At 42.1% G+C, this 24,818-nt stretch overlaps 1 protein-coding gene across 4 annotated transcripts in view; it reads left to right on the top strand.

The window, feature by feature from the left end:
* PLA2G7 (phospholipase A2 group VII) overlaps nucleotides 1-24,354 on the top strand; it is a 43,242-nt gene extending 18,888 nt beyond the window's left edge. Inside the window, exons 2-12 of one of the 4 annotated variants that reach the window (XM_082347630.1) lie at nucleotides 5,447-5,589; nucleotides 11,476-11,597; nucleotides 12,043-12,187; nucleotides 14,025-14,073; nucleotides 16,636-16,704; nucleotides 17,253-17,379; nucleotides 18,220-18,333; nucleotides 19,480-19,571; nucleotides 20,744-20,914; nucleotides 23,263-23,411; nucleotides 23,849-24,354. In XM_082347630.1, coding sequence (XP_082203756.1) covers nucleotides 5,481-5,589; nucleotides 11,476-11,597; nucleotides 12,043-12,187; nucleotides 14,025-14,073; nucleotides 16,636-16,704; nucleotides 17,253-17,379; nucleotides 18,220-18,333; nucleotides 19,480-19,571; nucleotides 20,744-20,914; nucleotides 23,263-23,411; nucleotides 23,849-23,991 — 1,290 coding nt within the window. In that variant the 5' untranslated portion in view covers nucleotides 5,447-5,480 and the 3' untranslated portion in view covers nucleotides 23,992-24,354. Of the gene's footprint in view, nucleotides 1-5,446; nucleotides 5,590-11,475; nucleotides 11,598-12,042; nucleotides 12,188-13,743; nucleotides 13,838-14,024; nucleotides 14,074-16,635; nucleotides 16,705-17,252; nucleotides 17,380-18,219; nucleotides 18,334-19,479; nucleotides 19,572-20,743; nucleotides 20,915-23,262; nucleotides 23,412-23,848 lie in introns of all 4 variants that reach the window. The other 3 variants (XM_082347629.1, XM_082347632.1, XM_082347631.1) reach the window with 3 other exon arrangements.
* Nucleotides 24,355-24,818: the final 464 nt, after the last annotated feature.

The following is a 24,818-nucleotide window of genomic DNA, read 5'->3' as shown; positions in this document are numbered from 1 at the left end:
AAAAGCAGAGCCTACTGTACTGATGGTTTTTCCTCATGTGCCTCAGAGGGCGGGGCTTGGTAGTCAAACCACTGAAACCTACCAGTCAATATTGAGTCACCAAATCTGCAAGCCGCCATGTGTTTGTTTGTTTGCTTTTTATTTTTTTAATTTTATTGAAATACAGTTGATTTACAATGTTGTGTTAATTCCTGATGTACATCAAAGTGATTCAGTTATATGTTCTTTCTCATATTCTTTTCCATTATGGTTTATCACAGGATACTGAATATAGTTCCCTGTACTATACAGTAGGACCCTGTTGTTTATCCATCCTGTATATAATAGTTTGCATCTACTAATCCCAAACTCCCAATCCTTCCCTCTCCCACCCGCCTTGGTAACCACAAGTCTGTTCTCTATGTCTGTGAGTCTGTTTCTGTTTCATAGATAAGTTCATTTGTGTCATATTTTAGATCCCACATATAAGTGATATCATATGGTTTTTGTCTTTCTCTTGATTTACTTTGCTTAGTATGATAATCTCTAGGTCCATCCATGTTGCTGCAAATGCAAGCCTCAGTGTTTTAACTGTAAAATGGAGGTAATAACACCAGCCTAACTCTATTCTTCCTGTGAGGACTAGAGGTTACATAAAGTACCCAGCTAGACAGTGCTGGCACACAGTAGATGCTCAATAAAAGATAATTATTTATGCCTCATATCACCTTCTTTATTTTCTAAACCAAACCAGTGATCAAGATTTGGATTCAGAAGGTCTGAGTGGCAGTTGAAATATTTCTCTATCTTTAAGAGTTTCTGCCTAATATTAAAGCCAATCAAAACCAAAATCAACAAGTGCAGATGCAGGAAAACCAACCCCGAGTCTCTTCTCAGATGCCTGGGACACGTTAATCAGGAGTGTTTGTTGATTCTTCCAGAAGCCATGCTTCATCAAGTCCCCTTACTGGTCCAAGGAGTTCTCATTCAGCTTTTTAGAAAATATAAAACTGATACAAAATGAATATCAAAATCTTCTTTTTTATTACTTAGCTAGACTTCTGCCGTAGCATCAGTGATTCAGTCTCAAACGGACTTCTCATCCAGAACTGCCTGTTTCACTGTTACACCTCCTGAGAAAGGACTGGCTTCTGCTTCCCCACAGTTCGAGAAAATTTGTTTTCAGAAAAGAACAGTTATCCCATTTTTATTTTCAATTCTGAGAAGAGGTAGCATTCCAAGAAAAGGACTGTTTGCTCTGAGATTTCACCCCACCCCACCCTTAAGTATTGTTTATTAACCATCTCCTGCCCCAAACACAGATCTTACACTGAAAACCATACTCTGAATCATCCAAGCCCTAACTGATGATAAAATGCAGGCTCACTTACTCTTGTTTGAAGCTTGGCAGCCAGAAGGTGCGGGGGTAGCCAGAGTGGGTTACTGCTCAGGGGATCTGATTAGGAGGACATTAAAACTCCTCTTTTCTCCAAAACATTTCTCCCCATTAGCATATGAGTCTTTCCTTTAGAGTAACTTTTGGGGGGCTTTGAGAAGATGCCTCCAGGAGAAAGGGCTGTTATTTAGAAGTTAATGAGGAAAGGCTCCGGAACACCCCAGTACTTATTAGCAGCTCGTTATGTTAGGGAGCTGTCACCCTGAGAGAGGCCATGATGGTAAACCACAGGGATGCCCTAGGTATTACCAGATCACTAATCATCCAAAGAGGGGAAGGAGGGCAGCTCACACAAAGTTCCTTAAGAAATGTAGGAGAAATGCTAATTATAGTGCCCAGGGGAAAGGCGAGTCCTTATGAAGCCCGAAGATCTGTTCAGCAGAACTACCGAGGAACAGAGGAGATGGTGCCCTCGGAGTCACTGCAGTCCACAGAGGAAAGGTCCTTCTGTTCCTGTGTCAAGGACCTGATTGACACCTTAGCTTTTATTTAGTTAGCATTACTGAGCGACTACTTACCTACGACGGGCGATGCATGATGCCAGGGATGCAAAATGAATATGCTAATGTTTGCATTTAGCCACGTGCAAATATGCTGTTGGACATATATTTCTCATTTAACCCGGAGTAATATTATTATCATCCTCAGACCCATTTTACAGGTAAGAAAATGAGGCACAGAAGGTTTCCATAGTTCGTAGGTCACACCGAGGCTGGGATTCAGACCCAGGCAGTTGGGATGTAGGCACTAAAGCCCAAGAGGTTAAACCCCACCCACTCTGTGTACTGAGAACCTGGTGGCGGAGGGTCCGCGCATGGGTTTCAGGGCCACCTGGTGGCCCAAACCAAAAAGAAGGCAGGATCCTTCATCCTTCTTCATCCTCCTTCAAGAAACATTTACTAGTGCTTGCTATATGCCGGGCTGTTCGTTAAGCAGCAATAATAAAAAGACTAATGCGACCAATCCCTGATCTGGAGGAGCTCACAGGCTACCGGGGGGAAGCAATTCTGCACATTATACAACAGTCTTGCAGTAGAGGGTTGATAGTACCCGGATGCAGACATGCATGGAATGTACCAAGCAAAGAGGATGCAGCCTCTGTGCCACTGCCGCCTGACTGTGCCCCGACAGGTGAGCGTCTGCTAGCTGAGCTGGGAAATGCCTGCTCCTTTTGTGCCCTGGAGGAGCCAGGCTCAGAGGACACCTCCCTTCCTGGCTGCAGGGAAACTTTGGTATTAGTTGGCCACTGCTTCGTGCAGTCAGCTGGGGACATCTCGGTATATCATTCCATCCCACATCAGAGGAACAGGGAAAGACAGGGCATCTGAGGCACTGGGAAGGCGGCCAGAGAAGAGGGATCATGTGTGGGTCCTTCTGTCATTCAATCCACAGGAGTAAAGAAAGAAGACCGCCATCTAGTACCGCCCATGCCAAACGCTCACCCTGTGACCCCAGGCAGGTTACCTAGCCTTACTGTGTGTCAGTGATCTTCGTCCCCAGAAGGACGGATGGAGATGCTAAAATGTGCTTCTTTTCTCTTATGCCTGCTAGACATTTATTCCCACTACATCTTGTGAATAATCTCTTATAGCACTCATTATGACTGTTCGACAATCGCTTTTCCTGCTAGGGATTTTAAAGACAAAAATCACATCTATTTTTGAAATCTTTTAATCCCAAACATAGTGACTGACACATAGTCACTCTTAAAATTGAGTAAATGGATTCGTGAACAAATGAATGAATGAGGCAGCCAGTCATTAAATTATTTGGAGAATTATTACTCTGGGAATGAGGTCAGGTAGCACATATATAGGGTGATGAAAAAACTCAGCAAACAGTACTCTTACTGTTCCATTGCAGACATTTCCAAACACTGCCTCCTGGTACTGGCTATACCAGAGCCCATAGGGGGCTAACATATAGATGCCTGGACCTGCCTTCTGAAGATTCTGTATCAGAAAGTCTGCGATGGGGCTCAGGAGTCAGCGTGTTCAAAGGTTCCGCAAGAGCCTTGCAGCCTGCCTGAGGTCAGGCAGGGAACTGGTGCGGGCCATTTCACCTGGCCTTAACTCTGCCGGTTCCACTATAAGGACAAAAGGTGATGGCCCTGGCACTGGTCTGGTAGGAATCATGGCGAGGGCAGAGCACCCCAGTCCTGCTTGGAGGACTTGGGGAAGCCCTGCTAGCCGTTGGCTGTCTCTAATTCTTCCTGAGGTTATCGACAGGGAAGATGTGATGAATACCCAAGTTGCTACGGGCAAGTGAGCCTTCTGGGGGTTAGTGCAGGGTTCCTAAAAATCACTGTTGATTCCTTATGTGTTTCACTTTGTCTTCTCTTTTTCACCTCTTCATCCCTCGTGATCTTCCAAATGGGCTGAACGACACTCCCCTTATTCAGCCTGGGCTGTAAGCACCAGGAGTGGTAAATACTTTCTGTGGATGATGTTATTTGATGAAAAACCAAGTTGTGACATTGTAACAGAGGGGTAGCAGTGAAGGCTTGTGAGGATTCAGCCTGGCTTCAGTGCAACTTCTTCTATTGCTTATTTGGGAAACTTAGCTATGTCTCGGGATTCATACACAGTACTCTGAAGTTTCCAAGGGTCTTTGGCATGTTGCTCCAATATAAATTAAGGCAAGAACAATGAGACGGATTCTCATCTCTTTGGAGAACAATTTCTAATTCTTTGTTAAGTCATCTCTCAATCCAGCTCTGACCAGTTTAGCATCATTAAAGTAACTGTTCTGTTCATTAACTTTAGAAGATTTTGGTTTTAGAGTGAACAGAATTTGACATTATATCAAGATGCCATGTGGTGGGTGAAAGCAGGCACTCAGGCAATCTGGGCTTAAGCCCTACCTCCAGCACTTGCTAGCTGTGTGATTAGAACAAGTCAGTTAAACTTTTCTGGCCTCAGTTTCCTCATCAATAGAATGGGGATAATTAAACTTCCCTGACAGATTGTTTTGGTGATGATTGAGTAAGGGGCCATGTGCCAGAAACTGAAAAATGCTTGGCACTTAGTGAGTGTTCAAATGTTAGCAATATTATCATCTATTTAGTGAACAAACTTTTTTTAGCAACTCCTAGGTGCCATTTTTAAATAAAAAGACAAATTGTAGTGCTATGTACTCATATGAAAAGATATTTACAATATATTTTCAAATTAAAAATGGAAGTTGAATATATTGTATGAAGTTTTATAAACAAACTTTAGAGGTTACTGCAAAATTCAAGAGAGAGGTGGTGATGGCTTGGACCATTTCCATCACCCCAAAAAGTTGAGGGGAGAAATTTTCAAGGGGAAAAGTGATTCACAAATACAAGATAGTTTTTGCTGTTAAGATGTTAGCAAAGAGCCTCCGTGTAATATAATTTATTATTGCCACAAGTCCGGTTTTATTCATCAGTTCTACCGACATTTATCCCACACAAGCTGCATGCCAGGACCCCTGTTAGGCACTTTGGGACAGCAAGTAAGATCTGCCCCCTGCCTTTGGGAGGCTCTCAGTTGTAGCAGGGTTATAGAGATCCCCCAAAATATAACATCATCAGCACCAAAAACAAACCGAGCTGCTGCAACATGATTATTTTACAAATATGATGGGAACATTAGCCAAAACATATTGAGGGTTTACTATGTGCTAGACATGCCCTTGGATATTATTATGATTATGATATGTGATAAAATTATTATAGTTTGATGCTCTTCTTTCTAACCAAACTAGACTGCTACAAAGTTAGGGAACTATGGCCGAAAACCTCATATTATAAACTAAAAGTGTTATTTCTGGGCTCTGCAATCCAGCATGACCAAGAACTCTGACACCCTAGTGCCTACCAAAAACCCATTCTAGAAAATGCATGTGCTGTTTTTTTCCAAATGTCTTCTCCCTTTATAACACACGGAATCATGTTACTAGTCCCTTAATCTCACTGATAGGTTAGCCTATTTAAGTCCTCTTTATTGCATGTCTTTTTTTTCCTTTTAATCATCTGCCTTGAAGAAGGTTAAGCTGAAACGGCTGCTCAGCTTCCAAGATGTTGCCACCCAAACTGCACGCGCTTTTCTGCCTCTGCATCTGCCTCACGCTGGTTCATCCTTTTTACTGGCAAGACCTAAATCCTGTTTCCCATATTGAATCATCAGGTAAGAGGTATATTTGCTCAAGGGCTTGAGCTACTGACCTGTTGCCAGACTCGAAGTGGTCCCAGGGAAGTTGCATGTGTGGACTTATAAGAAGATTCTGATGAAGATGAGATCCTCAGTTCTCCTGGGGGACGGGGAAGGGCCTCACTCTTTCTTCTTCTTTTTTTTTTTTTTTTAAAGAGCTCCTGACTTTATTTATTTATTTATTTATTTATTTGGCTGTTTTGGGTCTTTGTTTCTATGCGAGGGCTTTCTCTAGTTGTGGCAAGCGGGGGCCACTCTTCATCGCAGTGTGCGGGCCTTTTCACTGTCGTGGCCTCTCTTGTTGCAGAGCACAGGCTCCAGACGCGCAGGCTCAGTAGTTGTGGCTCACGGGCCTAGTTGCTCCGCGGCATGTGGGATCTTCCCAGACCAGGGCTCGAACCCGTGTCACCTGCATTGGCAGGCAGATTCTCAACCACTGCGCCACCAGGGAAGCCCCTCTTTCCTCTTCTTCATGAAACTAGAGAAGTGCCTTCTTCTTCAACATCAGGACTGCAGGACAGCCTAGGATGAGGCCTTTTCAGACAAGCTGGAAACTCAGCTCGCAGTCACCGTAGAGAAGGTCCACACCGCCCTTTCTATACCTCATTGCCCTGACCCAAGCCCTCTCGGTACAGTAACACACTTCCCCTTCAGTGCCTTCAGAGGCAACCCCAAACCTGCCCCCACGAAGGTGAAGAAGAGGCAGGTGTCTTGATCAACAGGTGTAGTCCTGGTTGACGGTGGAGTGTGTGAGAAGATGGCAATTTAGAGTTTGGGATCCAGAGGGGGACAATCTTTTCTATCTAATGACAGGCAGAAGCAGGGACCAGTAGGCACTCGGAGCTCCAGATGAGAATGGATGTGCATCCCTTGCTCTTTCTTACTTTGCAGGGTGGAGGGAAGGAGAAGAGGGGGAGGCTTAGTCAAGCCTGGGAGTGGTGGCCAGAATGGGACAGCCATCTCTAGACAGGGACATCTACTGTCACCTAGAATAACCTTGATTGAAAAGCGATTCCTTCTGGAGCTCTGTGAATTCCTGCTAATCCCAGAGGGTTGGGATGCATGAACTTCTCTATCTAGTCTCCTCAGGTGAGCAGCGTCAGTGGCCTCTGCAAGGTGCCATAGTGTCTGTACCCACAGACCCATGCACCTGGGGAGATGTGGTAGCCCTGGATCTAGTTGTGCAGTCTTGATGGGTGACTCCTTACTGTGACATTTACCAAAGATCTTTCCTAACCAGTGCCTTACAAATCTGGCCCTACTTCATAGTTGGGGAAATGATTGCAGCAGCAGAAAAGGGACTAGATCTTCTAACTATGTTTGCATAGGAAATGGCATCATATCTCACAGGTCCATTCATGCAACAATACTTATCAGAAAACTGAGGTGTGCGTAATACACTGGTGACTAAGATGGAGGGTTTGTAGTCAAGCTCAAGGAGGTGAAATTAATTCTCAAGGTTAAATTAATTCTCCCATTACCTTATCTGTAGATTGAAAACAGGTAACATCTTACATGACGAGCAAATTCTTACCTAGGAGACATTTACATCATGCGCTTTTTATTGGTACACAGTGGGAATTTCAAAACATGTTCTCTATTCCCTCATGTCTGAAAATCACTGGAAAGCTGTTACTGGACAGTCAGAAACTTGAGGACACTGCTTGATTCATCTTTGTCATCCCAGCCTGGAGCCCAATGCCCCATTCATTCGAAATACTCAAAAATGAATGCATAAATATTTTTAAAATTATTAGAAATAGTTTATTCAATAAAAGATGAAAATAATAGATGATTATTTGTATCATTCTTAATAAATGAATACATAGAAAATATGATCATGCAGCCAAAAAGTTTGTAAACATGGCTAGAGATATCCCACTTGCTAATGGAGGACATAAAGCCATATAAGAGAATGTCATTTTCCTAGCATGTGTACATTCCATCTCCAACCCCAGGAATGAACATCAGGACTATTTGATAAATGAACATCACCAAAAATGTATAATAAGATTAATAGCATACCATAGGTTCTAATGCTCCTATTAAAATAGAGTTGAAGAAAAATAGGAAGTGACATTTGTAAGTTCTGAATCACGAAACTATATCATCTACAGAGTGGCCATTCAACCTGGCAAGTCTCTTCCCTGCCTCTTCCTTCGTGATGAGTGCTGATAGTTGGTTAGAGAATGGGAAATCCAGGACCATAACCAGATTAGCTGTGGGCTGGTGAACCTTTTCTTTCTTTCTTTTTCTTTCTTTCTTTTCTTTCTTTCTTTCTTGTTTATTTTATTGAAGTATAGTTTATTTGCAATGTTGTGTTTAATTTCTGCTGTACAGCAAAGTGACTCAGTTATACGTATATATATATTTTTTCATATTCTTTTCCATTATGATTTATCACAAGATATTGAATATAGCTCCCTGTGCTCTACAGTAGGACCTTGTTGTTTGCTGAACCTTTTCTGCAGCTGCCCTGGCACTCACCAGCCACAGGGCCCTGGAGGCCTACACTCAAACCTGGGTCAGCTTAAAGTTTCCTGAGACCTTTTCAGGGGTCAGGTGCCCTGGAATAAGCAGCCCTGTAGCCTCACCTTGGCCTGGGCTCCTGAACGCTGGGTGAGGCTTTTTGGTAGAGCAGGTTTTAGAGGACCAGGCACTCCGAGGTTAGTGGAAAAAGTTTCCAGAGCCTAGGTAGAATTGACATCTCACAAGAGGAAACTTGTGCAACTTGAAGCATGCCCATGGCTCTAGAACTGAACTCCCAATTCCAGAGGTAGTGCCTCCAAGGTAGCTGTGGGTTCTCTGGGGCTCCTCACCAAACTGTGTGAGCCAGAGTCCCTATAGCCACGCCATGGTTGCCTGTGGATGGCAACACTGCAGAACCCAGGTCACAGAAGGCCAACCCTACTGTCCTCCGGACTTGACGTCTCCCTATTACAGCATGAAGGACCGCTCAGCAGACAGTCTTAAATAGGAGAGATAAAGCCTTTTGTAATTCTAAATAGACCCTAGAATGTTAGCCTTACAGGCAAAGCTTTTTAAAAAAAAGTTTCTGAGGAAACACCGTGGATTTCGAAACTACCCAGAGAAAAATGGTATGATCTAGTGTAGATCTGCTGAAACTCCTCCTCAGGTTTGAATTTGGGTAACCAGAGTTAGCTAACTCTAGGGGAAGGGGCAAATAACATCAGTTGTCTGCCTCTTCTGGCCTGCGATCTGGGCAAGCTACTTGACTTAGATGATCACTTTATCCTTACAGCTGTCCTGAGAGTTGGCCAAGTGATTTTATCTCCACTTTACAAATGAGGATCAGAGAGGGGAAATAATTGCCTAGGGCAGAGCATCATAGCTTGTAAGATATACAGCTGGAATCCAAAATAGGATCACCTGGCTCCAACACCAGTGTCCGTTCATCTCAACCACTGCCTTCCTCGGAACTACCTCCTGCCATTTGACCATGAATTGCTGACCGTGTGTCAGGCCAGGTGGTCTGGTATCTTAGCCTAGTGCTTCCTTACACTTTAATAGGCGCATCTTTTCCGATTCAGTAGAATTGGGGTGAGGCCTAAGAGCCTCGTCTCCAAGCTTCCGCATGATGCTGGTCCATGGACCAACTTTGAGTAGCAAGGCCTCATGCGTTGACAGGCTCATCGCTGGCAGGTGCTTCACACACTAACGTGGAGGATGTCAGTGGGCTTCTTCTCATGACCCCAAACCCTTCTGAGAGATACCCTATGATATCAGGCACCATGCCTAACATAGTTCCAAGTGTCTACGTGGCAGAGGCAGACTGTGATAGGAAGCGCAAAGGAATCTGTCCAGCAAAGCAATCACCTCTCACAGTCCGACAAAAGGAAAGGAGCAGGCAAGCTGAATCTAGATACACTGATATATGGACTCACCATCCTGAAATTACATGTGGACTTGACTGGGGGTTAGAAAGGGGAACAGGTGAAACTGCAGGTGTGTTGAAGGGTTTTGGCACCAGAGAGAGAAAATGTTTCAAGAGTGGGTGGGTAAAAGAATAGAGGCCATGGGCCTTCCCTGGTGGCGCAGTGGTTAAGAGTCCGCTTGCCAATGCAGGGGACACGGGTTCGAGCCCTGGTCCGGGAAGATCCCACATGCCACGGAGCAACTAAGCCTGTGCGGCACTACTACTGAGTCCGCGTGCCACAACCGCTGAAGCCTGTGCACCTAAAGCCCGTGCTCCGCAACAATAGAAGCCACTGCAATGAGAAGCCCACACACCACAACAAAGAGTAGCCCCCACTCACCGCAACTAGAGAGAGCCCGCGCGCAGCAACGAAGACCCGATGCAGCCAAAAAATAAATAATTAATTAATTAAAATATATATATATATATATGTGCCATAAAGCATTTAGCAGAAACAAAAGAGACCCAGTGACAGTGAAAAGCTTAGTTTAGCTCATTTTCACAGACATTTTTTGAGCACCAATTATGTGCTAGACATTGTGTTAAAGATGTGAGGATACAAAGATATGGATGCAGCTCTTACGAAATAGCCTTAGGAGACAGAGTGTGCAGACACATAATTTTAATCTAATATGATAGGAAGAAAGATTAAAATATATACAGGGAATTGATTTAATACTGAGGATGAAACGATTAAATCTGGGGTGGTGGTCAGGGAAGGCTTCAGAGAAGACCTGACATCTGATCAAGATGTTAAAGGTTGAATAGGAGTTTGCCATGGGGATTTCCAGCGCAGGGAACAGCATTTACTAAGGTGTAGACGCATGGAACAGTCCAGTGTGTCACTCAGCAGTGCTGGAGCACAGGGAGGGAGATAACAAGGGAAAAAGCAGAAGAAGAGGAGGAGCCAGTGGACCTCCAGATCATGGAGGGTCTTTCTTACAGTGCCCGGGAACTTGAGATTTAACTTGTGTACCTGTGAACCTCTACGAGTTTCAACCCCCGAACACTGGAAAGATAAGCCACCCCACACTGGAAGCCATGTGTAGATTTAAATATAACCTACAAACTGCCTTCCAGAAAGATTCCAATACATTCCCCCTTCAAGAAAAAATACCTGGTGATGATAGGAGAGCATTGAAGGATTTGAAGAATTGCCTGGTGAGATTCATGCTTTAAATCACTCCAGGAGTTGTGTGAAAGATGCAGTTGAAGGAGTCAGGATCCAAGGTGAACAGGACACTTGGGAGAGATGGCGACTGTCCGGTCAAGAACCGTGAAGGTGTAACTGAGTCAGTTGAGCTAGTGGGGTAAGGATACATTGGAGAGAGAATCCTAAGCTAAAAACAAATGTTAGAGATTGGAACTTGGTTGGAGGTAGGGGATAGAGGAGAAAGAGTTAGGAGAGTAGCATGATTCCCACATTTCTGGCTTGAGATCCTCAAGCTAGGGAATTCTGGAGTTGCATGCTATGTGGTTGGAAAATGAAGAGGGGGAGTTGGGAGATGGTCATTTAGTTTCATTCTGGACCATAGGCTTTGCTGTTCCAATAGGAAGGCTTCCAGTGGGAAGTCGTGAGCCCAAATCTGAAAGGTCGATAAAGCTCATGTTTAGGAAAAGCAGATTTGGGAAGTGGTCTCTAATATGCTCCAGATAGGAGTAGAAGGTAAGGGCAAGGCTGAAAGGATTAGGAGGTGTTGATCCTCAGCACCTTAGGAAAAGGGCTATGTCGACCGCCATCTTTTTCCCCACACAGTACTTCGCATACAGCAGGCCCTCAATAATTATTTGTCTATTTTACTAATTAGTAGAGAAATGGAGGCAGGAAACTATGGGTAGTCACTTGATTCCCTTGGAGTTTCTTTGTGTAATAAAGTCTGGGGTGTAATGGCTGACAAGTGAAATAATATTGACCTGTTTTCCAGCACGGGTCAATAAACTACAAGCTCTGATGGCTGCTGCAAGGTTTGGCCAAACTAAAATCCCCAGAGGAAATGGATCTTATTCCGTCGGTTGTACAGACTTGATGTTCGATTACACGAATAAGGTAATGATTTGATTAATACCACTTATACTTATATTCTAATATTGACTGTGGCTATGGCCCATGAGAAGGTTTTGAAACCTGACCTTGCCCTCACCTGAGAAAGACTCATTTTGCCATTTGTATGGTTTCCTGGGAAACCTTTGGCTGTTTAATTCATTCCCCAATTCGTTGCTCTCATCGGATTAACTATAAACTCTTTTTTTCCCCTTCTTTGATGGCTGAAACCAGGCTGCTCATACTTTCTTTTCACTCAAAAAGCATACTGTTGTTCTGTTTCTCTTCCTTTTGACTGCATTCAATCACCACGGCAACTTAAAAAGCTCTCTGGACCTCTTGTGCACAATAGAAGTATTTGGGTCCCCACTAATTAAATATGCAAAATAGCTGTTAGAACATGTTTCAGAAGCAACTTGACTAAAAGTACATTAACTTCTTTCCTCTACAGGGAACCTTCTTGCGTTTGTATTATCCATCCCAAGATGACGATCACTCTGACACCCTTTGGATCCCAAACAAAGAATATTTTTTTGGTCTTAGTAAATTTCTCGGAACACACTGGCTTATGGGCAAAATTTTGAGCTTATTCTTTGGTAAGATTTGTGTTGATTCTGCTTTTAGGCTCTAGAATATAAGAAAAGCTTGAAAATAGCAGGAGTTTCAGGCAGTTAAAGACCAAAGTGGATTGTCTCCAGTCCAGACATCTCCTAAGATGACAAAGTATTTCTTAAAAGGCCAGGTAACTATCAGAGAATCAAGGGTTCTCGTTTTGTCTATTCTGAATATGATGGGGTGCGTGGAGGGAGTGAAGGTATCAGACTTTCAGACTGGCTCTAACATCTCTCTATGGCTGGCCTGATTTTTGCTTCTTACATATTCTTGGAGGCAGTCATGTGGTGAGAACAGCAGCTGGGCTGATGTGACTACTATGTTCTATGCTCTGCACTAAAGTGCTTTCTACAGTTGGGCAAAGAGAGAAAGAAAATAGAAGTCGCCATAACCCTCCAGATCCTAAACAAAGGAGTGAAAGCTAATTTCTTACATGTCATAAATGAGGAAACTACTCTCATTCCCATCACTGACCCCCAAGCGGCCAGCCTCTCTCACTAAGAGAATCCGATGTGCATTCATCACTTAATATGTCTATATTTCACTAATACTGAGTTGTCCTTCCTTATCTGTTTGACCAGACACTACTGTTGGGCTGGTGTTAACCATGTCTTCAATTTTCCCCCTCAAAACTACCTACAACTTTTGGCATTCATTTTAAACATCTCGTTGGAGTTTTCTTAAGAATCACTTTATAAGGGAAATGATGAAAATATTATCACTATGCATCTTTATGATGCTGAATAACTTATAAGTCACTTCCATAGCAATCATCACATTCAGTCTTCATGACCACATCTCCATTGTATTGATGAGAAAGTGAAACACAAATAATTGATGATAATGATGACAAGTGAGAAGTGAAGGAAGAAGAGACAACATCTTCCATTTTTTTGAGCCCTTTACGATGTGACTGGATAGGTGTGCTTTACATTTTCCTACTTAAATATGACTCTGACAAAACCCCCATGAGATAGATATCATTTCCCTCATTTTATAGGAGTCTGAAGCTCAGAGAGTTCTCTTGACTTGCCCAAGGTCAGTAGCTAGTAAGTGGCAGAGCTTTATCCAAAGCCACATCTAAGCATTCAGTCAAAGGTCTCTCCACCTTTCTCTTGACTTTTATCAAGTTAGAATGAGAAGAGTCTCTGATCTGAAGATTCTGGATCTCAGTGTAATATTCCTGAGGTTTACTGGTAGTTTAGTTTCAGAACATTCCCTCTGAAGTTTTGCCCAAACCTGGGATTAATCATAAGGAACAGCCTTCCCGAATACACCTCTAAGTAGGAAAATGTCTCACCTCAAGTTCAGAGCTGGCAGTGAGAACTGATAGTTAATGATCCTGTGGTCCTAGGAAAAACACATAGTTCAGGCCCTTGGTTGGTGGTATCTAGTAGGAGACTTTTTAAATGAATTTACTATTAATGCATAAACACATAAATTCCATGGGTCAGAATTTTATACTAAGGAGATATGTTAAATTAACTAGCAACACTCAAGTCAGAAAAAACACTAATTACAGTCTCCCACTGCTGTCTAGGTTCAATGACAACTCCTGCAGCCTGGAATTCCCCTCTGAGGACTGGGGAAAAATATCCACTAGTTATTTTTTCTCATGGTCTTGGAGCATTCAGGTAAAGTTTCAGAGGTTGAACGACTTTAGCCTCTAGGGACAAATGACTGAATGCAGTGTTCCCCCAGAAGAGGGACAGCAGATTTTGGAGTGTCAGGCTGTCCCCTGCCCTGGAGGACTTGGCGTTCCTCAGGAATTAGCTGGGATCTGTTGATCGGTCCTATAGCCCTGTTTTGTCCTGCCTCCAGCCCATGGAGACCAGCTTCACAACAGAGGAGACAGGCTGTCGCATTTTGGGTTGGTGTCCTTCTATATTATAGTATTTACACTCTCAACATCATTCATTGTATTAGTTCAGGTCCTCCGAGAAACAGCCACCATGATTAGATTAGCGGTGAAAGACATGTATGACAAAATGCCCACGAAGGATAGAAGGGAAGGAGCGGAAGCGGAAAAGATGGGGAGAGCTTTCAGATCATGATGCAGGCTGGACACTTGGGAAGGAGATGGGAGACAGAAGGACTGGATGTGGAGCATCTCGAGACTGCAGCACGATCCTAAGAAAGATTGGGCCAGGCCGATGGAGGGAGTGCTTGACCAACAACTGCCCCTCAGAGGATCTCTGCACCTCACAGGAAAGGACCTGCGCTAAACACACACCATGTCCAGTCACTGGGACCAACCCACAGGAAGCCTAGCTTTCACTCAGATCCACAGGGGCAGGAGCTGGGAGGGGTCTTTAGTCAACTGTGATCTCTGTGCCATGACGAGTGGCACATTTTCATGGCCACCACACGCCCTCCACGTTCTTCCTACATCTTCTCAACTGCCTCCCCGTCTTCCACCTCAGAGGATTATAAGACTTTTAGAAGAGTGGCTTTTAGCTGGTAAGAAATCGCGTAGCATCTGCAATAAGAAATTACCGTAGTCCAGCTAGTTATTTGATTCCTTCTAGACCAGTGGTTGGCATCTCAGAATCTGAGGGCCGGCTCCAGCCTGCTGCCCGCTTCTGTAAATAAGGTTTTATTGCAACTCAGTCACACTCATTCATTTTCCCCATTGTCTCTGCCACTCTTGTGCTACAACAGCAGAGCTGAGTAGTTGTGACAAATAGTGTATGGCCCGCAGAGCTGGAAGCAATTACTCTCTGGCTTTTTACAGAAAAGGTTTTGCTGATCCCTGTACTAGATGTTTTTTCCCTTCCTGAGTTGGTCCTGCATTGTCAGGAGTAGAAGACATGGTGCCTACCTCCTTTTTGTTCCTTATGGCCATTTCCTATTGAATACATGGTAGGAGAAAAGATTGTGCAGAGCAAAGATGTGGAAGGGATTCTGAATGTAGTTGCTAATTAGCACATGATTCTTTAAGCATCTCACCCTATCCAGTTATTTACATAACAGCTAACGTGTGTTCGGTATTTCCCCTGTTGCAGACATGGTTATAAGCACTGAAACTGTGTAACTTACTTAATCCTTACAGTAACCCGACCAGGTACCGTAATCTTATAACATCACCCTTCTACAGATAAAGCACTAAGGCAGAGAAAACATAAGTGACTTATCCAAGGTAGAGAGCTAATAAGTGAGGGAACCAGGATACAGTCACCTGCAGTGGTCAGAGTGTAGGTCCTGTTCTCTTAAGCATCACACTGTACTGCCTTCCCACACTATGCATTATCTTATCAAAACCTTATCACTATTCTAAAGCAAAGGCTTTATTATCTATCCCCATTTTACAGATGAGGACAGAAATGCAGTAATGTAATTACCTAAAGTCGTAGCTGGTAAGTGGCAGACCCAAGATTAAAACCCAGAACTCTCAGTTTGGGATTGACATGTACACACTGCTCTATTTAAAATGGATAACCAGGGCTTCCCTGGTGGCGCAGTGGTTGAGAATCCGCCTGCCAATGCAGAAGACATGGGTTCGAGCCCTGGTCTAGGAAGATCCCACATGCCACGGAGCAACTAGGCCCGTGAGCCTGCGAGTCTGGAGCCTGTGCTCTGCAACAAGAGAGGCCGTGACAGTGAGAGGCCCACGCACCGCGAAGAAGAATGGCCCCCACTTGCCGCAACTAGAGAAAGCCCTCGCACAGAAACGAAGACCCAACACAGCCAAAAATAAATAAATAAATAAATAAATAAATAAATAAATAAAAACATAAAAACTCTTAAACCTTGACTATAGGACTGACAGGAGCTCTAACTGAATCAGAAAATGCCCTATTCCCACTTGAAAGCAATGTTGTAAATACAAAAATAAAATTTAAAAAAATTTATAAATAAATAAAATGGATAACCAACAAGGATCTACTGTATAGCACAGGGAACTCCGCTCAATATTATACAACAGCCTAAATAGGAAAAGTATTTGAAAAAGAATAGATACATGAATATGTATGACTGAACCACCTTGCTGTACACCTGAAACTCTCACAACATTGTTAATCAACTATACTCCAATATAAAATAAAAAGTTAAAAAAAAAAACCCAGAATTCTCAAAGGCAATATTTATAATCACTGCACCAGTGTTTCTCAAACTTGGCACCACTGATGCTTTGGACTGGATAATTTCTTGTGGAATGTAGTCCTGTGCATCATAGGATGGTTTCAGCAGCATCCCTCTATCCACTAGATGCCAGTAACACCCTTCCGCTGCTCATGATAATGAAAACCCCTCCAGACTTTGTCAAATATCGCCTGAGGGGTAAAATCAGCCCCCTTTGAGAACCACAGCTCTCTGCTTTACCCCAGGGCACTACTGCAGGGGTATAATTACCTCCATATTCCTAGGTTTATTTGTGGACCCCTTGTAATCATGACTGGTAGTTGAATGCTTCCCTCTTTTTGTTTTGAAGGACAATTTATTCTGCTATTGGTATTGACCTGGCATCTCACGGGTTTATAGTTGCTGCCATAGAACACAGGTACGTCACCTGGTATGTGGCTGAGCTCTGCCTTTCATAAAGGTTTATGAAAAGTGCTGATAGAATCGTCAACTATGGCTACATGATGAGAAAAAAGGAGACTGAGTTAGATTGTCAAGTATATAAAAAAATAGCTAACATTTCTAGAATGTTTATTGAGTGCCGCGCTCACAGACCATCTCATTTAATCTTCATAACAATCCTTTAAGACGGTTATCATTACCACTGTTTCAAGGAGGCAGAAAATGAAGCTGAGGAAGGGTAAGTAATTTGCCCCAAACCACACAGCTAGCAAGTGACAGAACTGGGATTTGATTCCAGGAGAGAGTTTTCAACACCGCAGCCTCCCAGAATTGTGAAGATGGAATGGGTTGTTTACAGGCAACAATGTCTTTTTCTTAGAACTCCCTTGGGGGCTTCTTTGATTAAAAAAAATATAGAGTGCAAGAAAGGGAGTCAGAAAGAGTCAAGGATGGGGATGGGGAACACAGGTGAGATGAAGGAGAGAAAGAACAAGCGTAAAGTAACTGATTCTGTTTGTATTGTAGAGATGGCTCTGCATCTGCGACTTACTATTTCAAGGACCAGTCTGCTGCAGAAATAGGAAACAAGACTTGGCTTTATCTTAGAACCCTAAAACGAGGGGAGGAGGAGTTTCCTCTACGAAACGAGCAGGTATGTTGCAGGAAGAAGAGAGGTGGCATGGTGACCAAAAAGCATAGGCAAAATGATGACATTTGTTCGTTTCATTTTACATATGGCAAACCATGCTCCTAGATGTCCTTACTTCCCATCCCCAAAAGATCTGTCAGAGGATTCTCTGAGTAATCAAATTCCCTTAATGAAATATATGGATCACAGTAAAAACAAAGACCAACATAAAAATCCTAGGAGATGACAGTGAATATTCAGAATCCTTTTGCATTAGAACTAAAGACTACTTTTCACAGAGGTGGTGAATAGCATTAAGAGTCCAGGCCTCAGAATGCAACTTTCTATGTTTGAATCCTGGCACCATCACTTTGCAATGGAGTGATCTTGGACAAGTTACTTATTCTTTTTGTTTTGTTTCCATGTTTGATCTGTTACGAAATAATGAATATTAACAGTATCTTTCACATGGGGCTTTGAGGAAGATCAAGTGAAATAAAGCACATTGCTTTCCACCTCTGTGCCAGGCTTTATAGTGGGTGCTTTTTGTATATGTTATTGCATTTAATCCCACCCACATTTCACTGAGGCATTATTATACAATAAATGGAAGTTCAGAGAGGTTAAGTAAATCATCTGAGGTCACACAGTGGGTAAGCAACAGAGTCAGGATTTGGACCAAGCAACAACTACCTATAAAGCTGGTGCCTGGGTCATCATGCTAGGTTGTGTTCTAATCACTAATCTCAAAGTCATTTCCGGTTTATAAGCAACCACGTATTTTTTCCACCTGCCCCCTCTACACAAGCTTTAAGTGTTACAACTTTTTACTTTGCCATTTCCGTCTTCTAATCATCATCTTAGGTACTGCAACGAGCAAAGGAGTGTTCTCAAGCTCTCAATTTGATTCTGGACATTGATCGTGGGAGACCAGATAAGAATCTATTAGATTCAGAGTTTGATGTGGAACAGATGAAGGTGAGCTAAAAAAAAGCCATTTTCCCCTGGCCTAGACTTCTTTATTGCTCTCATTTTTGTCTGTTTTACTGCTGTAATACAAGATACAATATGATAAGTGGCTGCAAAAAAAAAAAAAAAAGTACCTGCAAAGTATTCCAACAGTGAGGAACACATTAGGTTGAACTACATATGAAATTGCCACCAGCCAGCTTTGATCTACAAAAATGCCAATTTCATATGTTTCAACTTAATACAACCAGTGGAAGTATTGAAATTTCTTGGGCAGTTCCTGCATGTTTTTGAGCTTGATCTTGAAACGCTGGTGAAAAGTTTTAGACAGAATATTGGGGTGGGGTGGAAGGATATCAGAGTGGACCGCGTGAATGAAGACTCAAGCGTGTGTGTAGGGGGGTGGAGTGTAGGGAAGGAGAGGGCACTAAGAGGATGGTATGTCCTCCAGACACAGTGAAGCATTTGTGTCCCTCGGCTAGCCACTCTCCTGTCTCCATACCTTTGGACGTGTTGTCCCCTTGGTCTGACACCCCATCTTCCTGACTCAGTCCTGCTTAATCATCAACTCAAGTCGGGTATTACCTCGGCCATGAAGCTTTCTTGGGCCTCACTGCCCACCCTGGGCTGGGCCAGCTGTCTATCATATGTGCTCCTTGGTACGACCCTACTGCATCTGCGTCATGTATCTGCAGCTCCTTCCCTAATAGACTGGGAGCTCATGGAAAATGAACTATAGTGCCTGGCACAGAGCAGGTGCTCAGTCAATACTCAGGGAATGAACAAACTAATAAACATGGAGGGGGAAGGGGGAGAAATCAGCAATGATGTTGATGTTTCAAGTGTGGGTGAAGAGGAAGGCCATGAAGTTTACCTCTGAACTCTTAGAAATGTTCAACAACTACGTGTGTGTCTTTGTGTATATATAGGTAAGCATGTATGTATACGTACATATATGTGTATATGTTTAAATATGTGTATGGGGGTGTGGGGGTGCACGTGAATGTATGTATGTGTATGTATATTTCGTTTCTAAGAAACCAAGGTACTTACCAATGCCTGTGAAAAAATAAGTTTATGATTCACAAAATCACTGCCTATCCTCCAAACAACCTGCAAGATACTGATAAATTCATATCATGCTTTTTCACATAGGACTCTATCGATAGGGATAAAATAGCAGTTATTGGACATTCTTTTGGTGGAGCCACAGTTATTCAGAGTCTTAGTGAAGACCAGAGATTCAGGTAAGAGAATGAGTCTCAGTTTTTGGAAGCAGGGGGAGTGATAACACATGTGAGATAGAATTTATCAAATTCTTAGTGAGGAAGCGATACTTTGGAATTCACAAGTCTGTTCTTTTGCCTCCATAAAGTCCTCCATATGAATTTTCCTAAACAGAAACCATCTACTTCTCTTGCTATTGAAAACTCTTCCCATCTCTCAATATATTTCCACATTATTATTTATCTGCTATAGGGCTTATTATTTTCATTTGGAAGTTTATCTTTATATATACATATTATCTGTGACATAATGATTGTAATAATAATATTGTCCTCTTATACTATTTTCTAGACTTCCCCAATAGGTAGGGCATTTTTTAATTAATTTTTTTCATCTTTAAGATGAAGTGTGGGCTAAAATTACATAGTTATGTGGGTGGAAGTCAGGCCCCCAGTCTTCTAACTTGAAGAAATATTTTCTTTCTTGAACCATTTTATCCCAGATTGATGAGATCATGTAGAACCAACCATGTAGAAAGAGGGTAGGATTTGTGGAACTTCATCTCACATTTCTTAAAATCTGTTTCAACATAAGGGGATTCTCTTCTTTCCTCCATTTAGCACATAAAATAGAGTGTCCAAAAGGCTAAGAAACATAGGATAACTTACTTTTAAAAAGAAAATTAATTACATTTCATTTGCAAATGATACACTCCATAGGCTTTTCTTCAACACCCAGACACTCTTGCAGGTGAAGCATCTCTAAATATAAAGGAATGGGTCTAACTGTTACTCTGAAAGAGGTATAATGAGTACACGACAGTGTCCAGAAGGACTAGAAACAGGGGCATGTACTGTGTTTTTTCAGATACCCCCCAATTTTGAAGAACTACGGTACTTATAATATTTTAAAATTTATCTTGAAAGATAACAAAAAATGAATAAAAAATTTTTAAATACTATGTCTTTCTAAAGGTTGCAATTCTTAAATGCCTCCTAAAGAAAATGATTGTATAATTACAAGTTTGCTACCTTATAAAGCTAATCATATCCCTTTCCCACAGTGAAGTATAATACCTCTTCAGCTCAGTGAGATAACCCACAGTGATCTGCTGTGGTGTGTGTCTCTGAATCCTTGCATTATTAGAAATTCCTGTATCTGGGCCAGCGTGTAACCGGACTTCTTTGATCAGGTGCGGTATCGCCCTGGATGCGTGGATGTTTCCAGTGGGTGGTGACGTATGTTCCAGAATTCCTCAGCCCCTCTTTTTTATCAACTCGGAACGATTCCAATATCCTTCTAATATTATAAAAATGAAAAAATGCTACTTACCTGATAGAGAAAGAAAAATGATTACAATCAGGTAAGTATCAGTAAGTGCCTTATTACATCATCTGAAACAGAAACTTGAAACTTGGATAAACAAGCAACAGATATCATTTGGTTGCTACTCTAGAATTATTCAATTTGTTGTTTAGACTTGGAATAAGGGAGAATATTAGATAATCTCAGTTTCCAAGTGCATTTAGACTTACTCTTTTTAAAATGCAAATTTTTGAGTAGTGTTAATATACTATGAATGTTAATATACTATTAACCATGTTAATATATTATACAGCACGTGCTGATAATTAAAACTTGCATCAGGATACATGCTACTTTTATCTAAATATAAGAGCAAGCCTATACATTTTTAGGGCTGGGATAGGGGGAAGTATTCCATCAGTAAGCTAGGCTAAGAACACTTTAGAAAAAAAGTAAGATCATCTGTTGAGACCTGCAGTGTGTTTACCTGTTTGGTGAGTAGATAAATTTATAAATTCTCAGAAGCTGTAATAGGGTCCCTTTAAGGGTCAGCAACATGCTTATTATCGTGGATGTGAAAAAGAACTCCCAATAGCATTTTGAACTCACAGTGAGATGTTACAAAGCAAAGACTGAGCTCCTTCCTCTTTTATCTGAAACCTGATTTACTTAGAAGGGCACAGAAGAGGTGGCAAGAAGGAAACACACACAGTAAAGGCAGTAAACACTCCCAGGACGGAGAATGGAGGACTCTTTTCCAATTAAGGTGGTCAGAAAAGGCTGCTTAGAAGAAATGGGGGTAGAATTGGGTCTTGAAGGATCAAGAGACATTATTATTATTTTTTAAGATTTAATTTAATTTTTATTTTTTTGGTTGTGTTGGGTCTTTGTTGCTGCACGCGGGCTTTCTCTAGTTGCGGCGAGCGGGGGCTACTCTTCGTTGCGGTGCGTGCGCGGGCTTCTCATTGCGGTGGCTTCTCTTGTCGTGGAGCACGGGCTCTAGGCGCACGGGCTCAGTAGTTGTGGCTCGCGGGGCCCTAGAGCGCAGGCTCAGTAGTTGTGGCACATGGGCTTAGTTTCTCCACGGCATGTGGGATCTTCCTGGACCAGGGATTGAACCCGTGACCCAGCAATCCCACTACTGGGCATATACCCCGAGAAAACCATAATTCAAAAAGAGTCATGTACCACAATGTCCATTGCAGCTCTGTTTACAATAGCCAGGACATGGAAGCAACCTAAGTGCCCATCAACAGATGAATGGATAAAGAAGATGTGGCATATATATATATATATATATATATATATATATATATATATATACACAATGGAATATTACTCAGCCATAAAAAGAAACAAAATTGAGTTATTTGTAGTGAGGTGGATGGACCTAGAGTATGTCATACAGAATGAAGTAAGTCAGAAAGAGAAAAACAAATACCGTATGCTAACACATATATATGGAATCTAAGAAAGAAAAAAAAAAAGGTCATGAAGAACCTAGGGGCAAGACGGGAATAAAGACGCAGACCTACTGGAGAATGGACTTGAGGATATGGGGAGGGGGAAGGGTAAGCTGGGACAAAGTGAGAGAGTGGCATGGACATATATACACTACCAAATGTAAAACAGATAGCTAGTGGGAAGCAGCCGCATAGCACAGGAAGATCAGGGAGATCAGCTCGGTGCTTTGTGACCACCTAGAAGGGTGGGATAGGGAGGGTGGGAGGGAGGGAGTCACAAGAGGGAAGAGATATGGGGATATATGTTTATGTATAACTGATTCACTTTGTTATAAAGCAGAAACTAACACACCATTGTAAAGCAATTATACTCCAATAAAGATGTTTAAAAAAAATGGCCATTCTATTTGATGTTAGGCTGTTGGTGAATTTCAAGTCCATCAATAAGGGGTATTTATGAGGTGCTTACAGTTTAAATAATACAAGGCAAAATTTTGTCTGTCTTTTAACCTACTTAATCCAAGGCTTAAATGCAAAGTGTTTTTGCCCAGCAGCAAATAGATATCCAGTTAAGTGTGGTGGTAAGGGGGCAGGATTCTGGTTCTGAGTTCAGGGACCCTCAACATATAAAACATTCCACCTACTCAAATTGAAAGTAATCATGTCCTCTACAAAGCTGGAATCATCTCTTCTAAAACCAAGATGCCAAGCAAGACAGGAATCTTTGCCTTATTGATCTAGAGGGGAGGAAGAACATATACTCTAGGACCCCTAAATGAACAGCTTTGTGACCCTCAAGTACATCTAAGGAGATCAAATCTACAAGTTTTGTTTCCTTGGTTTTCGTAAATAGGCCAACCAGGCCAGCATCTTTCCTGCACGGTAACTACGGAAATAATTTTGTCCAACAAAGTGATTTGTAAATGTCTCCTTTCTCTTTCAGGGGTTCAGTCCATCAGAATTTTGTTGACTTCACTTTTGCAACTGGCAAAATTATCGGCTACATATTCACACTGAAAGGAGAAATAGATTCAAATGTAGCCATGGGTCTTAGCAACAAAGCTTCCTTAGCATTCTTGCAAAAGCATTTAGGTAAGAAAGGGATCTTCTTTCCTGACATAAACCAGATGATTCTCAGGAAAAAACTGTCTATCTTAACTGTGCATGAGTCCCGTTTTGACTGTTCCCAGTTGGTTTACAATGGAACACCGCGGTCAGTCCATTTGAAAACAATTTAATTTTGCTGCTTTGAATACTATGCATCATAGGCAGCAAGCCTACCTGCTAGAGCTGATAGTCTTTCTGTGAAGCCTGGGGCAGATTTCCAAGCAGAGGATTCGGACAGCATAGTGCCTCAATCCCATCTGTCATTCAGATGTTACAGCCACGCAGAGCTCACACAGAGCACCTTGCCTCCATAACGGTGACGCAGTGTGGGTCGTTTGTGAGGCTAGGGTGCCACCTAGAGGCACTGAACTGTTTAACACTTTCCAAAGTTGAATATGTTGAGTGACATTTGTATTTTACAGGACTTCAGAAAGATTTTGATCAGTGGGATTCTTTAATTGAAGGGGAAGATGACAATCTTATTCCAGGAACTAACATTGACACAACCAACCACCATGCCACCCTGCAGAACTCTACAGGAATACAGAAGCCGAATTCAGATTAAAAGAACTTTTTAAAAAGTCTTGTTTAAAAACTGTCTAAAAGTGTGTGTGTGTGTGTGTGTGTATGATTTTAATGTATTTTCTCAAATAACTCATATTTGAAAATGTAGGCTATACCACAATAGTGATTGAAGCTTGGATTAAGATTTTTTTCCTTTAAATGTAAAGAAAGACTGCTACATATAAAAATCATACCAGCCTAAATTTTAGTTTTACTAAAGTGATCCTTTCTCGGTGTCACAATAAAAAACTGATTTTACATTACCTTAATGGACAAGTGTATTAAAACAGGCCTCATGCCATTGAAAATGTGTTACAATGACCTAACACTCGCTAAAAACATAATAAAAACAGATTTTCTTGCCTCTTTTTTTTCTATTATAAGCAGTAGAATTGAGTTTTAGCAACATGGTCTTCTGGGTGGGATTTGATAGCGCTTCCCTTTGACCTTGGGTCATGGTAAGAGAAATCAGACCAAGCGGATAATATAGCCATTGCTTTACCGTGGGATGGGTGCGACTGCACAATTTCAATATAATGACTAAACGGGGAATGGATGGGGGTAAGGACATCGGTGACAAAGCAAAGGCAGCAGATTAAAGCAAGTTGGTAATTTGTTTGCATTTACTTTAATGGTTTACCTCTGAGGCACTCTGTTTACTAAAGAAAGGTACATAAGACAGGCCCACGATTCCAGCCATCACACATTAAATCACTGATTCACCCAAAGGCTGCAACAGATAAGAAAGGACGTAATTTTAACTGCTTCATTTTCCACTAGTTTTATTGATATTTAATGAATGTTTTTAATTTTATATGTAGTAGTGGG

Source organism: Balaenoptera borealis, assembly GCF_965194805.1.
Source record: "Balaenoptera borealis genome assembly, chromosome: 12".
Taxonomy (NCBI): Eukaryota; Metazoa; Chordata; class Mammalia; order Artiodactyla; family Balaenopteridae; genus Balaenoptera; species Balaenoptera borealis.
Note: the sequence above shows the minus strand (reverse complement) of the source record. Positions and strands in the feature narration are given on the sequence as shown.